The 18,159-nt window shown below is 44.6% G+C and overlaps 1 protein-coding gene across 1 annotated transcript in view; it reads left to right on the forward strand.

Moving 5' to 3' along the window:
• Positions 1 to 258: 258 nt before the first annotated feature.
• Pygl (glycogen phosphorylase L) overlaps positions 259 to 18,159 on the forward strand; it is a 33,643-nt gene continuing 15,742 nt past the window's right edge. Inside the window, exons 1-5 of the mRNA XM_034514568.2 lie at positions 259 to 595; positions 4,229 to 4,330; positions 7,125 to 7,203; positions 10,022 to 10,125; positions 15,089 to 15,220. Of these exons, the coding sequence (XP_034370459.1) occupies positions 353 to 595; positions 4,229 to 4,330; positions 7,125 to 7,203; positions 10,022 to 10,125; positions 15,089 to 15,220 (660 nt within the window). The 5' untranslated portion in view covers positions 259 to 352. The remainder of the gene's footprint in view (positions 596 to 4,228; positions 4,331 to 7,124; positions 7,204 to 10,021; positions 10,126 to 15,088; positions 15,221 to 18,159) is intronic.

Genomic DNA, 18,159 nt, shown 5'->3' on the forward strand with positions numbered 1-18,159 from the left:
AAGCTACAGTGGAACCCACTGAGTAGAGGCAATAACTTCGCTGGGAATTCAACAAGCGGAGCCAGCCTAGGCCTCCTAACACACTGGCAGGTCGGAGCCTCCGCGCGCTACGTGACCCGGACGTTCTGCTTTCTGGGAGCGGCCGAGGGGCGGTGCCCGCAGCTGCAGCACCGCCCAGGGGCTCCCACGCCCCTCCCGGAGGGAGGGGCGTTGCTCTGAGAGCCGCGGGTGGGCGGGAGCCCTGCAAGGGGCGGGTTCCCAACTCCACAGAGCCTCAAAAGCAGCAAGAAAGGAGCCAGGAGGCCAGTCCTGCAGCCCGGCGACCCTCTCTGTGGTCCCGCTGCCCGCAACCATGGCGAAGCCCCTGACGGACCAGGAAAAGCGACGGCAGATCAGCATCCGCGGCATCGTGGGCGTGGAGAATGTGGCCGAGCTGAAAAAGGGCTTCAACCGTCACCTGCATTTTACTCTGGTCAAGGACCGCAATGTGGCCACCCCCCGCGACTACTACTTCGCCCTTGCGCACACAGTGCGGGACCACCTGGTGGGGCGCTGGATCCGCACACAGCAGCACTACTACGACAAGTGCCCCAAGGTACCAGGCAAAGGACATTTGTAGCCCCCCCCCCCCCCCCCGCATCCTGCCCCTTCACTCCCTGTCCTGGTCCCGAAGTCTAGCAGTCTAGTCGGGCACCGGGACCTAGGCTTGGCCCTCCCTCCCACCACCCCCGCAGCGCTGTGCCACCTTCAAGGCACTGCCCTGTTGTGAGATCCGGAGACCGACTGCTGGCTAGAGCCCAAGCTTCCCTCTCCTGTGAACTAAGCAAACTATGGAGTGCCTACTCAGCACTTAACCAAGGGAGACCCGGCGCCTCCTATGCGTCTAGGTTCCGGGGAGGCCCCTGACAGTAGTACACTGTGAGCACGCAGGGCCGGGAAGGGGCACACAAAACAAAAACATGCAGAAGCCTAGCTTTAGAGGATCAAGCTTAGGGAAGTTTAGAGTTCCTCTAATAGTGACCTGGCCCAGGCCTCAGGGCTGCCTAGCCTAGCTGTGCAGCAGAGAGATGGGGGAGGTCCTGGCCCAGACCGGTGACAGTGAGTGGAGGTTGCAGTTTCTGAACTTTCTGATTTCTACTGGATGGGCCTTGCCAAGCGACTCATCTGAAGCTATTCCTGTAAAAACACCCTTCTCCCTTCCAGAGGCCTACCCCAGAAATGTAGAGGACACCGCCTTTCGGGGACCGGCTCCTATTTCTACCAAGGGCCAGAGTGCATAGTCGGGGGGGGGGGGGCGGGGGGAGTTAGTGGACTTGTAGAGGGAGGAACATCACCCCATCATGACCAGTCTAGGATGAGAACCAGAGCTAATGGGAAAGGTTAGGGAGGAGCGGGCAGGGAGACGAAGGCTGCACACAGTGAGAATGTGAGGCAGCCCCTTTATGGAGGGTAGTAAATGTTTTGGAAGAGAAAGCTGGAAAAACTGGTTATGGATGGAGTTATGTTGGAAAAGGTGAAAGCAGATCCTGGAGGCAATGGGAAATGCGAATATATACTTACTAGGCGATTTTAAATACATAAAAACTTTGAGAAAAGTTATCTCTACCATTTGTGCCTGAGAACTATGAGAATTTCTAAGACTGCAAGATAAACTCCCATAGTAAGATGCTGTGATTGTAGGAGCCTATCGCACTGCTATCCCGATAGAACAACTATTAATGTGTATCCTTCCAAATCTAAACATGTACTTAGAAAACACTTCCAGTCCACATTCATGTAGTGTATCTTTTTATGCTGCACCTTGAGGTAGAATTTTTTAGAGGTGGTACGAACTTGCCTGGGTTGGAGCTACATTTTGGAAACACACAAACACAGGCGCTACTTTGTAGCATAGCTCGGAGACATATGTTGTTTCTCCTCCAGTGGTATCTTCCTGGTTCAATGGTTAGTTTTTCTCGTAATTCTTCCTTCCTATACAAGGGCAGAGCAAGAGAGACAGGGTTCGCTGCAGTGAACATGTTGCGTAACTCTTCTTAGAAGAGCTCAGAAGTTCTAAAAAAAAAAATTGATTTCACGCGGGTTTGTAGTATTTGCTGCATGATGGTCTCTGTGGAAGCTGGACAGCTGCAGTCCTCGAAGAAAACTTGGGTAAAACCAGGAGGTGTGCCCAAGCTCCTTACCCAGCCTGCTCCCTGGTGTGCCCACAAGTCACCAAGTCCAGTTCTCTAGCCCAGTCCTTGTGTAAACATGACAAAGGTTTACTCATACAGAAGCCTCTTCCTGTCCCAGACTTCCCACTCTCTTCCAGGCTCTGCTTAGCTGCAAGGCCCTACAGGTCTGTTGTAATGGATTCTCAGCTGTGACCTCACTTCCCAGGAACTGTAAGCTGGCAGCCAGAGGCTGATCAGGGCTAGCAGACATACACCGCTTTGCCAGAGGTCCTCCTCTGGGTAGTTAAGTTTCATGGCTTTGGGCTAGCCTCTGGGTAGTCAAATTCTATGGCTTTGGACTAGAGTCCAGCATGCTTCTGTGCTTCCAGTTGTAACTTCAATTACATCTTCATTTTCTCTGTCGGCTCCCAAAGGCTCTGCATCTGCAGTCCCATTGCAGTCTAGGCCTGTGTCCAGCTGAGCTTCCTAAAACAACACATCTTGACTCTGTTAAGGGTGGCTTCAGACCCTGACGTAGTCCTTAAACATGTCAGGGTCATCTCCTGTCAGTAGAACCTGCCCTTCCATCTTATTTGCCATCACCTGCCTGCATCTACCTTCCCATCCCCCTTTCCTACTTACCCATTTCTAATTCCCACCCTCTGCTCACCCTCCACTTGAAGTGCCCTTCCCAGCACAGGCCTCCAGGTACCACTCCTGCCTGCCCTGCAAGTCTCAGGTTTATTGTCACATTTCAAACACCTGACAGTGTACCCAGACAGCAGTACCCAGGTCCTCCAGTTAGTGCTAGAAAAAAAATGTGTGTGTCTGTGTGTGTGTGTGTGTGTGTGTGTGTGTGTGTGTGTTATATATATATATATATATATATATATATATATATATATATATATATTTAGACTATATATATATATATATATATATATATATATATAGAGAGAGAGAGAGAGAGAGAGAGAGAGATAGTTTCATAGGCATATACTTGATAGGCTAACAAGGGCCCAGAAATTTCTCCATAAACATTCAAAGAAGTTGGACAAAATGCAGAATTACATGTTCTGATAGGATGCAATGTTGACTTGTTGAGAAGGATCAGAATTCAACTATTTCATAAAATGAAAGTGAGAAAAAGCAAAACTTCTTAGTTGATGTCATAATGATTTGTTACATGAATTATCATTATTATTACTTATTGGGTTGCCCAAATACTTTTATTATTGGTTCTTCTTATTCTGTGGAAACGGGGAATATGTAAAATTTGAAGTGACTTGAACAGACTCTTGTTCTGTGTCTGTTGGAGAGCTGGTTAACTGATATCCATTCTTTTAAATGAGTAAACTCTGCTTGCATTGAAACCCTGGAGGCAGAAGTGGACTTTGTGCCTCTCACTCCTGTCCCTGCTCATATTTACCTGGCTTTTCCCAGGCCAAGGACAAACAGTTTCTAAGTCCATGGGGAAATTTACCATCCCATCAAGAGCAAACCCTAATAAGCCTTGGGAAGTTTCACTAGAAGGAACTGCTACATAGACTTCCTGGGGTGGTCTTCATTCCAAAGACAAGCAGTCAGTGAAGGAGGAATCTGCTCTAGCCACAGAGTGTGTGGCCGCTAGTCTGTGTGTTTCTTAAATGACAAGGTCAGAACCAACCCTCTTGAGAGAAAGGTGAATGAAGGCAATCCAACTTGTTTGTCTAAAACATGTTTTATTCATGAAGCTCCTGAACTGGGAAAAACAAACAAACAAAACAAAACAAAACAACAAAAAAACATTGAATCCGATTCGTTAGATGAGCTTGCCTTTCTTTCTTCCTGAAGATAAAAGATACAAATTACTTGGCCAAAAAATAGTGTATAACCTATCTCCCCCCACCCACCCCCATGGGAAAGACTGTCATTCATTCCATCTGGTAACTGCAGGGTTTCAGGTGAACATAAGTTAAAGTAGCCAAAACCCAGACAGGTTTTTATTGGTGGCATAACATGGATTTGCATTTTAATGTGTGTTGCCAAATATGCTTGACCTCATAGAAGAGTGATGGACCTTTCTCTCTTCATTTCAGAGGGTGTATTACCTCTCTCTGGAATTTTACATGGGCCGAACATTACAGAACACCATGATCAACCTTGGCTTACAAAATGCCTGCGACGAGGCCATTTACCAGGTATGTTGTTCATGTGTCTCACACCTTTCTCAACATTTCAAGTTCATTTTAACACACACACATGCACATAACAAGTAGCACCTTTGAATAGGGCTACTACAAACAATGAGAAATATACACAAGTTGAAAAACAGAGGCTTGGGTGTCATGGCACACACCTTTAATCCCAGCACTGGGGAAGCCGGAGCAGGTTGATCTCTGAGTTCAAAGCCAGCCTGGTCCACTAGACAGAGGGGGAAATGGAATTTGAAGAATGGATTATCACACATGAGGGTTTTATTTTGCCACTAAAGTCTTGTAATTTCTGAAAAAAATTAAGTTTTTAATATGAGCCTCTTAAAAGTTTTAATGCTGGGTGATAATGGTGCATGCCTTTAATCCTAGCCTTTGGGAGACAGAAGCAGGTGGATCTCTGTGAGTTCAAGGCCAGCCTGGTCAGCAGAGCTAGTTCTAGTACAGCCAGGGCTACACAGAGAAACCCTATCTCAAAAAACAAACAAACAAAAACAAAGCAAAGCAAGAAGAACCACCACCAACAAAAAACTTTAATTGCAAGCCTTTTACTTTAAGTTTCTGGCTACCTTTTAAGAAATGATCCAAGTTTGACAGTTATTCATATATCAAACAACATAAAAATGTTAAGCTTTTGAAAATCCGTTACCAGATGTAAAGCATACTTCCCCTTTAAGGCAGTCCTAACATGCTCATTTGTTTATGTAAATATATTCAGCCCCTCCTACAGATGTCTCTCCACCTAAAACAAGTAGTCCTTCACCTTTTTGTGTGACTGAAAGGAGAGTATATTTACAAAGACAAATCTAAATGAGACATGGGTCAGAATGCTGTCTTCCCCCAGGCAATGGTCCCTAGTGTGATCTGTTCCCTTATCATTCAGGGCAAGCATCTGTCCAGTAGGTTAGGTGGAGCACTTCCTGCCAGAGAACCATTGCAGCTCCCCTACACTTCCCTTTCTTTATGTCCCTTAACATTAGCAGAAACACTGCACACCTTCCCTGGGTTAGTGTGTAAGCATGACCTGAATCTTCATTAAGGGTTAAGGTTTAGAGCCCTGTCTCAATTTTCCGATTTGCAACTTCAAGATCCTCAGTGTTAGTTAGCATGGACCATTGGCTGCATAAGGACCCAGGAATCCCTAGTCATCAGGGAGCAAATCTAGAAGCACCATCCTTCTGAAATGATGTGGAGCTGTGCTCGAGTTCCTATAAAATTTAATTATCAATGCTTACATAAGAAACTAATGGAATAGAAGGAGAAGGGTCCAGAAAAGTAGCTCAGAAAAAAACATGGGCATCACTTAGGCAGCTCCTCCTTGTGTGCATGTTTTCAACACTGAAATTACTTTCCCATTAAAAGCTATCCAGAGTCCTTGGAGGTGACTCAGCAAGTAAAGGTTCCTGTAATCAAGCCTGATGACCCAAGTTCAAGCCCTGAGATGGTAGAAGAAAAGAATTGACTCACAAGTTCCCTCTGACCTACTGACCTATGAGAGAGAGAGATGGAGGGAGAGAGAGAGAGAGAGAGAGAGAGAGAGAGAGAGAGAGAGAGAGAGAGAGAAGTGAAAAGAAGAGAATTTATAAAAACTATCTAATTTGGGGGAACGCATATGAATTTTAAATAAGGACATAGATATTTCATAGCAGTTAGGTCCTTCTGGTCCACTGAGAACAGGTCACTGAACTTATCAGAACATGAGTTTCTCCATAAAATACGTAATCTACAGAATACTCTATGCTACAGGGTTCTAATCCAGATCCAATGCCAGTGGCTTAAGGAGTGTGATTCCCAGCACTTCAGAGAAGGGATCTAGCAACTGTCTCTCTCTCTCTCCAAAGAGGCACTTTGGAAAACACCCTAGGGAAAAGTAGGGAGATTCTGGCCCTATTCATTGAGCAGATGAGGCCTCCTGCTGGTGCCAGGCATCTAGGCATCTGGGCATGGATCACTAACTGGTTTGGGTTATCAGCTTTTGACTCTACTGAGACAACACACTGTGAACATGCAAAGATGAACTCAAGTCTGTCCTGAAAAATCTGACCTTGCACCTTCTGACCATCCTGTCACCCAGTCCAGTTACTGTCAGCTTGGAACTATACTATTTCTAATCTCATGACATATTTTTAATTTGTTTTGCTTTGATTTTTAAGAGTCATATTGTGTGTGTGTGTGTGTGTGTGTGTGTGTGTGTGTGTGTGTTCATGTCTGAACACATATCAGCACACACATGGAGATCAGAGGACAACACGTGGTGTCTATTTCTGTCCTGTTTGTCTTGGGAATCGAACTAGGTCATCAGGGTTAGCAGCAAGTGCATTTACCCAGAGTCATCTTGATGGCCCCATACTTTTTTTTTTTTTTTTAAAGAAACAATAGCTAACATGGGACATATCTGCCCAAGACTAATACTGTTACTTTATTCATGTAATCTCATTTGACTCACAGCCCTAAATTAAGTAGGTATTTTCAGCCTCCACATTTTTACAAGAGAGATTTAGCAACCTGTCTAAGGGTCAGTGTCAAGGGCGTGGCATGGTCCATAATTGACACCCAAAGATTCATGCTTCTCTGTGCCTGGCTATTCCACCTTGTAAGTCTGGCACCAATGATTGCTAGCTTCTGCAAGTGATATGCAGTGCCAGAACAAGCTCAGGAGAACCAATGTCTGATCAGGCACACAGACAATCCTGGTAGCTGGCCAGTGCCTTGGTAAGTGGAATTGTCTCTGGAATGCCCTGAGTGTGTCTCCATGTCCTATATTGTCTTCCTTTCTCCTCAGCTGGGACTGGACATGGAGGAGTTAGAAGAAATTGAAGAAGATGCTGGGCTTGGCAATGGTGGTCTTGGGAGACTTGCTGGTAAGTGACATCAGGAGTGGGTTATTTTGTCTGGATTATCTGTACCTTCTCGGGTACCATATACAACCATACTTAGAAGAGACAACTGGCTTCCTTAGAAGAAGGAGAAAGCATGTCTCTACTGTACACACATTTGTTCTTGACTTTACCCTGTGGCCTGATCAGCTCCACATAGAAAAGAGGTGTTGCTTAAAGCCTTTTCAGACATTGCTTAAAACCCCAAAACTAGCCAGTTCCTTCCTGTTCACTTAAGGATTTCCAAAGCCACCCTTTTACATCACTGCTGTTTGTTTATGGCTGGTCAATTCCCATAAACTCTACTCTTGCCTTACAGGCTTCAATTTGATATTTTGATTGACGGGTAGGCAGTGATGTCATTAATATACCTCTTCACGTATATACAAACTGTGTTCTTCATTTTACTTGAGGAATGACTTTTCAGCAGAGAAGAAAATACTTAAAACATAATACTAGCTCTACTTGCTATGACAAATTACCCAGCAAAAGCAGTTTAAGGAAGGAAAGTATTGCTGTCACTCAGAGTTCCAAGGCACAGTGTGGAAATCATGGCTGTCAGGAGCTGGAGGCAGCTGGTCATGCGCATCTGCAGTCAGGAAGCAGAGGAAAATAAATGCTCAGCCAGCTTTGTCCTCTTTACACAGTTGTGGGCCCCAGACCATGGGATGGTGCCCTCCACATTCAGGGTGGGCTTTCCCACCTTCAGTTAGTAATCCAAGTAATCCCACACAGGCATCCCCAGAGACTTGTCTCCTGAGCGCTTCTAGATCCTGTCAAATCGACCTCATTATTAAGCATTGTCACCTATAACTAAACATCTCCAGAGCTCAGGAGGATTTCTCCAAAGCAAACACCCAATGCAACGTGTGTACAAGAAGACAGGAGAAAGAACAGGGACGTGATGTCACAGTGCTGTTTCTCAAACACTATTAAAAGCAGCCTAACTTCAAAGAAGGATGCTGATACAGACATGCTTGCCTGTGTGAATCACCAAGCTCAAAACAAACCCATACAAAGTGATACTATTTATATTCTAAGAAAAAAATGAATCTTCCTTGAGTTACTTATATAGGGAGACACGGGAGAGTCTGAAATTCAAGCATGAAATTGAGTCTAAGTGTTAAATCCTCCTGGTGGCTCCTGGTGACTCCTAGAGAGGAGCAGTAGGATTAAAGGGGGCCATCAAAGGGGATGCTATCATTTTTTTAAGTCTCTTAATTTGTCATTCACTCTCAAGTTACTACAAAGTCATTTACATCTGTTTCATTTTATGAAGCCTTTCTGCATCAGCAGCAGTGTGCTTTAGTGCCCCTACTAGCAGTAAAGTATATAAAAATTCTTCAGGTAAGCTGTCTGCCATTGTCCTGTGATGCACTCTTCTGAGAACTTCCCAGGCTTCCTTGGGCCATCAGAAGGGTGGAGGGATTAGTGGAAAACCGATCTAAGAATGAGAGTTGGTCTGCTTTGCTCTTATGTGAAACCCAAACTCTTCAATATTGGCTAGCAGTCACTCTGCTCTGGACCGGGCTTTTCACCGCCTTGCTCCTTTGCTGTTTGGGAAGGCCAGAAAATAACGCTGCAGGTGAGGCTGGGTAATTCTCAGATGACCTAACCTCTTGCCTGTCTATGGAAGTTGGAATTCTATCTGCTCAGCTCTAAGGATCAACTTGTCAGGACCAAGGAAGTGCCAAAAGAGCCACGGGTCAGATGAAGCAGGGACTGGTCATGTTAGATCGACTCTAGGCTCAGCTCTTTGTGTCCGTGGCTCTGTGTTAGGGTTGGACCATGAACCCACCCCAGGCTCTCTCATTTTGAGTGATAGCTCTCCAGTTCTTTCGAGCTGGAATTCCTACTGTAGGCTTCCTCATTCCCCAACAGCTCAAATTCCCAAGAGAGACGGTCAGATTAATGTAACCCTTTGGATTGTATCCAAGCACCAGATAGATCTTCTCTACCTACAGATTGCCCCTTCTAGCTCAGACGGTCTGTCATTGGATAACAGAAAATATGGTAAGAAAATAGTCACATCAAAAATGACATGGCGATCACAGAACAAGAACCCTGGATGTTGGTGATTTTTTCCAGCCACTCTATTGTACCCAGACTCTGGGTCTCCATGCCCGCCCCCTCCCCTCACAGTACAAAAGGCAAAGACAGCAAGGAAACTTTTCCATGGAAGCCCCCTCCTCAGCAGAATTCTAGCACTCTGAGTAGACTGGATGCCGTTGCTGCCAAGGCTCATAGCTGTCACTGGTGAAGGAAATAGAATGGATACAATTGTTTGAAAAGCTTGTGAAGCAGGATCCACATCCTGACCCCTGTAACCAACCTTCCTGGAGCTTACAGTCAACTAGTGTCCCAAGAGCTGTGGGACTCTGTCAGTCAGTTGGGCGCCATGTTGGAACAGATCTCATGTCAGTTTCCATTTCTTGGAATGACAGTTCAGCAGGCAGGAATAGAGTGACAGCTTCCCTTAGAAAAGCAACCATGGGTGACAACAGTCAACCTGCCCAAAGTTGGTAGGTTCTCTATATGTTCTCAGACAATGCTAGCATGTACACAATTCAAGATGGTGAGAAAGGGTGCAATATCTAGTTTCTTTAAACATTTTTACATTTTCTAATATTTCCTAATTTCTCTATGGTACTTAATTCTATAATTTTTAAAAAAAAGGTTACTTTAAAAAACCCAGTAAATTCCATGCAGCAGCATCTGTGCTCAAAACAAATTGTTCCTGAGAGAAGACTTGTGTGGCTTCCATGTTTTTGAAAGAGAGTTTTGTTTACTTGATTAAATTCAGCCTGCTTCCTGGACTCCATGGCAACCCTGGGACTTGCAGCCTATGGATACGGCATCCGTTATGAATATGGAATCTTCAATCAGAAGATCCGAGATGGATGGCAGGTATGTAATGCTGTCACCTGAGCCTCCGTGAGCTGTTCCTTTGTGCTCTGTTGGGTGAATAGAATAGCATGGGCCTTTCACACAGCCTTTCACTGATTTCTCTGGCATTCAGCTGACAACAGTGGACATTTCCAAAGTCAGTTCCCCACTGGGTAACTTTCCTGAGCAATGAGCCTGTGTGTGTCGTTCACCTCCAGATCCAGGGCACCTGGCACAGTGCCTGCCTCTCACTAGTTGGCTCGTGACCGTTTTCTTAACCTCTAACTCTCAACTGCACCATTTGTAAAATGAGAGCTATAACAGCATATATGCCTCTTGTGTGATCATTAAGAAAACTATTCTTCAATAAATCACCGCAAGGGTCTGCCTATAGTGAGTGCTCACTGAGAGTGACTCCCTTGTTCCTGAGGGCTGAGTGGGGTCTTGGGTTTTGCTGCATCGAGATTGAGGCCTCAGAAGAGAACTCTGAAAATATTGACCACTGAGCCCTGACTATGGTCCTCTTTCATGTGCGACACTCCATTGCAAAGCTTACAGAAACACGAAAGGAGGCTTGTGGGTTAGAACTGTGTTTTCCTGAGCACTTCTCTGTGGTAAGAAGCACACTGCCAATGCACAAGATGGAAAACTGAGTGTCTTCCAAAGTAGAGTTTCCCCAGATCATATCAACAGGGGTCCATGTCAGCTGATTTCTGCATCCACATTCAATATTCTCATACATGTGTGGCTGCCCTCCTGCTCATGACTGTCTTATAAGATACATAAGCAAATGTCCTATTACATAATAAAATTGGGTAATCTTGTTGATGGTTAATAAAATAAACCTGACACATATTTAATACTATGCTCTATATAAATGTACACTAATCCATCCAGACCACTGTAGTTACACCTGTTTAAATCTCATATGTTGTTTTCTTTCATCTCTGGTAGGTTTTTGAGTCCATGGTCAAGGGCACTGTGGACCTCCCTGTAATCTTAAGTAAAGACTATGCCCATTCCCTCTCTGTGTTTCACATTCACACCATTGATTTAAAAAAGCAAAAATGCGTAAACTGCATTTCCAAAAAGTTGAGCTCTGTAAGCATGCCTGCACTTTGAGGCCCAACAGCAGAAAGCTCAGAGCTCGTTGTAGGCTGTAAAGAAATGAAGCATACAGGAGAAGGGTAGGTACATACCGCTGAGGGCCGCAGTCCTTCTCCGGGTACTTAGCCACTAAGTGAGGAACTAAAGACTCGGTGGGAACATTGAGTGAAAAGCCAAATATACAAAGGAGGCTCTTGGGAACAGAAGACATATAAGCTATAAGTGAAATTCCAGGTTTTGTTAAGGACACATGTTGTGTATTTTTACCTGGCTTTAAAAAAATAAAAAACCGTGGGGCAATCTGAAGTAGAAGGATTCAGCTCTAATCTCTAATTGAGATCTAATTTCCGATCCTCATAGAAAGCACTCCATGTCGAGAAGGTTGCTGCAGTCTGAGTCTTGGCTTTCTGCTCTTCACAATGGAGATGCCAATTTCACAGAATATGCAGAGTAGACACACAAACAAATACTTGGGAAAAAGGGAATAACTCCATAAAGTGTGATGCTCTGTGATGATAATTTTAATATAACCATTGCTACTGCATGCTCAAGTAGTTTTATTAGAATATAAAATCATTTATGGTATTTGGGGACAAAAAAAGGATCTAGAATTATATGACTGGACTGACTACCAGTGTGAGAGAGGCCAGGAAAGAAGATGTTAGAGGAAAATACATCAGGAGCAGGAGACAAGGCTCAGCAATGCAGGTCACTCAAGATTAGCTCCTGGTCTGCTCTGCAGAGGAGCCAGGTTCAGTTCCTGGCACCCATAAGGAAGCTTGCAGTCACCTGTAACTCCAGTTCCAAGGCATCTATGACCTTCTGGCCTCCACAGGCTCCTGCATGCATGTGGTACTCATGAACTCATGCGGACGCATAATTTAATAAATAAATAAATCTATCTTTATTTTTAAAAAAGAAAAGAAAGCCATATACTCAGGCTTCAGCATTAATTATCTTTGGAACATGGATTGTGGCTAGTGTTTATTATCTTCTGTTTGTTCTCCTACATGGCTCATATTCCATGAGAAGTGTGTGCTTCTGTATAAACATAAAAAGCTGTAGAAATGAAAGAGTTGATTTCCCTCCCCAGTGAAGTAACTAGAGTTCTATGCTGCACACTGAGTTTAGCAGAGATTTTTCCAGTATGGCCGGCATTTCAACACAACCTCACCAAAGGACTATAAAGCATCCATACTCAGTCCTGCAAAATAGACTGTATTTTAAAACTACTGTTGTATAAAAGAATTAAAAGAAACTCAGCAAATAAATCTAAAATTCCTCAAATGCATTTCCCCTTCCAATTTCATTCTTAATCCTGTAGATCAAGGAGGTGATTGTTTATAACCGCCCCAATTTTAAAAGGAGAGGCTGGGGGTACGGATGGAGCTTTATTGGTAGGATGCTTGCCTATTGTGCACAGAGCCCTGGGTTTGACTCCCTGTCTCCAACATCAAATAGACCAGATTGTGGCAGTGCACACTTGTAATAACCAATACTATGGAGGTAGAAGCCAGGGGCTCAAAGATCATCCTCCACTACTTAACAAGTTGGAGCTAGCCTGCACTACATGAGACCCTGTCCAGAGAGGGGGGAATGGGAGGAGGAGGAAAAGAGAGATGGAGAGAAGAGCAGGAAAGGAAGAGAACAAGAAAGACTGATAGCTTCTGCTAATTCCCACTTAGCCCCATTAGCCATCATCACTTTTTAAATTATGACTTAAAAAAAAAAAAAAAAAGGACTCAGAAGGACACACAGTTTTACTCTCCGCCTACTTTATTTCCCAAGATGGGATTGTAAAGGGTAAATGTAGAATATGTCACATTGTAAAAAGACCATTTCCATGAAAAGCAAAATGCACTGCCAGGAAGTCTGTAGCCCTTCAGACCATGACATGGTCTCATTCCTGTTCTCTGACCCGAACCTGCTCCTCTGAGCCCTGCTGGCCTGCTCCTGGCTCACCTGCTCTCTACTCTCCTGTATCATACTTGCCTGTACCTTGCTTGCCTGCACCCCAACAGCAGATACAGAGAGGGCTGATGAGAAAGTTACCAGCTGGGAAGATTTTTGAAGGCTAGTGGACTTTTTAACTTTGAGTCTATTCAAAGAACATCTGCATAAAATGTGTTGACTGAACCTCTGAAGAAAATTATTACACAGTTAAAATTCTGTTCTTGCCACAACTCTAAAGGAACCTGGAACCCGATCAGTGATAGTCCTGCATGCAAATACATGGCTGTTGGAAGGAAGAGAGGGATGCCATTAAACAGGCTCCCATGGAAGGCTAAGAGTGCCAAGCCCATTAACAGCCAGACTCATGGTTTCTACTGCCCAGCCAGCCTCTAGTCATCTTTATTGAATTATTGGAGTTCCCCAGAAATGATTTTTAGATCATTTATGTTGTGAAGAAGCAAAACTTGTTGGCTTTCTTGGCACCTGTTCATGTTCTTGGCACAGTTCATCTCTGTGCCCCACATTTGAGGGAGAAAGTGGTTCTTGAAATCCTATCGCCAGTACAATGCCAGAGCTGACTTCTGCTTCACTGGATTCAGAGTCAGTCTTCCGGGAGATGCTCAGTCTGGAAGCCAGCCCTTTCATTCCCAGGAGCCACAGATGCTGTGAATGATCCCTCCAGAGCCTCTGGGGGTGGAATAGAGTCCCCAAACCCGCTTGGATGTGAGGATCAAAGTTCATCTCCCACCTGCTCCACACGTTCATATACCTCAGTGATTAGTGCTCTCACAGATCCCTGTGGTTACATGAAAGTCTACATTCACAGCCTGCTTTCTTCATCCACAGGAGGAAATTAAAGACAAGAAGGGGTTTTCCCATCTCACAGCATCTGTGGCTCCTCCTTGGGCCTGCTGTGATGAGCCTGTAGCTGTGACGTTCCTACCTTTCAATCCACCTTAGAAATCAGCCTGGGAAAATTTTAAGTTCTGTTCACTGACTCCTTTCTGATTCAACAAAGGATGTGGAATGAAAATCAGCAAACAGGGCTCCTTACAAAATGTGTTAGCTACAGGAAACTGAAACAGCCATTTTGGGGTGGGACAAATGAAGCCAACATGTAATGGCATTAAGACTGGTCAGCTGCTGCTTTGTCACTTAAGAGTGTATCCCCCACAAGAGGACAGGCCACTCAGACTTGGAGCAGGGCAGGTATGAGGTGCTACCCTGTCCCTTTGTTTCTTGATGGCAGAAGAAAGAGGAACACCTTGTTCACATTGACCAAGCTGTCTACCTCTCTGTTAAATAAATATTTCAAAAACAGCCTCTGGTCAAGCCAACTGGCTAAGCTGCAGCATCTCTGTCTAGCTCAGCCTCCATGTTGCCTGGCCAGAAAGCACATGCACGCTGCAGCTAGAAACAGCCAGCCAGAAACACCAGCCCTGCCACCCACAAGACACCAGCATGGGAGATGGCTCTGCCCATCTTCCATGCTGTCTCTGCAAGGCTGGGCATTGCCCAGACCATCTAACCAACCACACCGGCTCAGTGCAAATGAGACTCTAATGCTTAGATTATCCAAAGGCTTATATAGGCTCTGTCATTGTTTTCTGCATAGCCATGAGCTGTTATATTTTCTCATCTCTGTAAAGATCAAAGTCATAGTTCACTCCTCTAGGGTTGCCATGATAAATATAGTCATACATGTACAACATGTACATTTTTGTCAATGAGCAAGGCCATTGCTGTATTAGGATGTAAGACACAGCTACAGGCTCAAGGACAAAATAAGGTTAGAAGACCTGGTATACTTTCATTCCAAAGCAGAACTCTTGAGTTTTGGTAAAAGAAATCTTTACTGTGATATAATTGAAGGGCTAGGACTATTTCCCCTGAACAGTGACTTCTCAGCCTTATCCATTTTCAGGTAGAAGAGGCAGATGACTGGCTCAGGCATGGGAACCCTTGGGAGAAGGCTCGTCCTGAATTCATGCTGCCCGTGCATTTCTACGGAAGAGTAGAGCACACCCAGACAGGGACAAAGTGGGTCGACACTCAGGTAATCGGGCTCTCATGACAAGCATTTTATTTTACACAGCATGGTGGACATTACACTGACCATACAAGGTGTAGCACTGCCGTGTACACAGTATCGAGAATGAAGTATTGGCCAGGCACAGTGGTACACGTCTTTAATCCCAGCACTCAGGAGGTACAGGTGGATCTCTGTTGAGTTTGAGGTCAGCAAGGTCTACAGAGAGAGTTCCAAGAAAGCCAGGGTTATGTAGAGAAACTCTGTTTTAAAAAACAAAGGAAGGAAGGAGGGAGGGAAGAAGGAAGGAAGGAAGGAAGGAAGGAAGGAAGGAAGGAAGGAAGGAAGGAAGGAAGGAAGGAGAGAAAGAGGAGGGGAGGGAATCAAGCTGTATCTTATGTATCAAATAGCAGAGTGGGATTGTATAAATGAACATGTTTGTCTTCATACTTCCTGTTCTTTTAGGAGAAAAGGGCACTGAGGTCAAGAGAGAAGTGACTTCCTTGAGGTTGGCTGATTTACCAGGGTCATTTTGCAATCTGCTTGCCAAGATTATTCAGTTCCATCATACTAAGCGTGATTAGCTCTCCAGATGCTTAGCTCTCTGGTTCTATAATAGTTCTTGATACCAAAGTAGAGTCATTTTAAATGCCTTTTCTCAGCCCATCACTCTACATTTTAGTACTGCAGTTTTCAAAAGAGGATCCAGGCTTCAGCCGAATGCTCTGCAGGATCTGTGATCTATGTCAGGTCACTTCTAGAAAAGTGATGCTTCAGTTTCTTCAAGAGCATTTGTCCTACCATTCCGTTTGCATATGGCCCTGTCACAGAATCATATCTAGTCCTGTGACTCTCTGTTGTCATATCTTCCCATAAATGACTCTGTTCTTTCTTGGGCCGCCTGGTCCAATCAGCACAGCTTCACTGGATATATTTGCTTCATACAGATGCTTTTGGGCTGATGTTTATCTTAGCCATTCTTTAAAACCTTAGTGAAAACCCACTAAGATAATGTCCTTACATATGAAATGCACTAGCATGCTTTCCCATGCCTGGCTTATAGCTGATTTCTGTTTTTAACTATTGGTTTATTTTGCTAATCCTTAGACAAATATCCAAAGTTCATAAAAAATAAGACATTAAAATGTTTCCTATCTGAATGTGAACTCAAATGACAGGTGAGATGCTAACACAAATAAAATGATGTAGGGTATAGACAAGGACTCAGGCTTGAAGGTAAGTCCCTGTTTTGTTTCTTTTATTTTGTTTTTTTTTTTTTTTTTTTTTCATGGTGGTTAAATACCGGGCCACAGTCTAAGTTACAAATGCTTGGTCACAAACGCTGTTATGTGAGCTGCAAACAGACCAGTTAATGCAGTCTAAGAAACTGTACATATATTTGGTATTAAACTAGTATGTGGTATAGAGCTTGGTACCTGCAACCTCATTAGCTTCTGATCTATCCAAAAATTATCTAGCTTACACAATCAACACCCGAAGCATTCCATTCATATGATGGGGCCTGCTGCTTTGTTTTTACAAAGATCCTCTGGATGCTTAGCTCTCTGCTTTCATGGAGAATCTAGAAACTCATCTAGAAAGTACTTGTTTCTAAATCTAGAGGACCAAGGTTGTGGGTGAGAGATGACATACATGAGCTAGGCAAAATCCTGCAGGACTTTATGGATGAGGGAGTCATCGCCTGGATCAGCCCCACATTCATAGGTGGTGAGGTTAGAGAGCATGAGGCCAGACATGCTCTGAGCATGCAAGGAATGGCTTCCAATAAGTGGAGCAGTTTGCTATTATGTAACTCGGGTCCCAAGGGAAATGGATACCAGAGAGAATTAGCTGTGCTAGTGATGTGTCAGAGCAAACCTAGGTAAGATGATGGAGGGGAGCAGCAGGAAGAAGAGGGACATCTTCATGGCACAGGGCTGCCACCTTTGAAGAAGAGGGACAAGGAAGGGTTCTCCGATGTAGGCTGCAGGGCTGCTCTGAGCAAGTGGTCGTGCTGAGGGACTAAAGTGTACCTTTTGGAAACACTGTAGTGTTCTGAACCTGTTGGAGCATCCCAGAGATGATACACAGCCTTGGGGTGAGCTATGAGGGGACACGTTCTCTCTGTAGCTTCTGAAAGGGGAGCCATGCTGGGAGTTCCTTGGACAGCCTCTGCAATGCTGGGGGGAGCAGAAAGGCAAGTCTTGTTTAAACCAGGAGTCATTCCTAATCTACAAATGACATCTCCTGGTTGGTGACAAATTGCTTGAAAATATCTATACAGATCTGCAAAGACCTTTACTTCCTTGTGAAAGATATTGAAGTAAGGGTGCTTTGTTACATAGTGTCCCAGTGAGTGGGCTGGACCAAACAAAGTATCACATCCTCCCAGACAATCATTCTGCCGTTCCTCCTCCCTGAACCTTGATGCTGATAAGACAAGGAATGGAAATGGGTCGTTTTTCATGTGAATTTTAAATGTACTGTGAATCAGTTCACATCCCTGTCCGTCTGTCTGAAATGCTGTCACAAAGATGGGGCTAGACTTTCCAAATTTGGCATCTTGAACCCAGCTCAGCTAATTATCACCTGACTTGGCAGATCACTATAGGGGTCACTAAAATAGCATTCCGAAACATCAAGAGAGCTGGCTAGCACAGCACATCTTAAATGCCGTGCAGGATGTACCTCCATCACTTTGCTGTTCCGTTGAATTTTAGCATACTCAACATCAGACGTTGAATGCCCTACACAGAGCACAGCTGCTGCCCTCAGGGCGCCACATTCATGTGCATCACTTTGCGGTTACACCATAGTTTATTATCTTAACCCCTTCTCTACCACTAACACCACAGCAGACCCTTCCAGTGTCCCTCCTTCAGGGCAAGAAGCACATAGGAATTCAACATAGAAATGCTATGTAACCCAGAGACTCCAATACTGCCTCCAGTCCTGAGACACACTTC

Source organism: Arvicanthis niloticus, chromosome 11, assembly GCF_011762505.2.
Source record: "Arvicanthis niloticus isolate mArvNil1 chromosome 11, mArvNil1.pat.X, whole genome shotgun sequence".
Lineage (NCBI taxonomy): Eukaryota > Metazoa > Chordata > Mammalia > Rodentia > Muridae > Arvicanthis > Arvicanthis niloticus.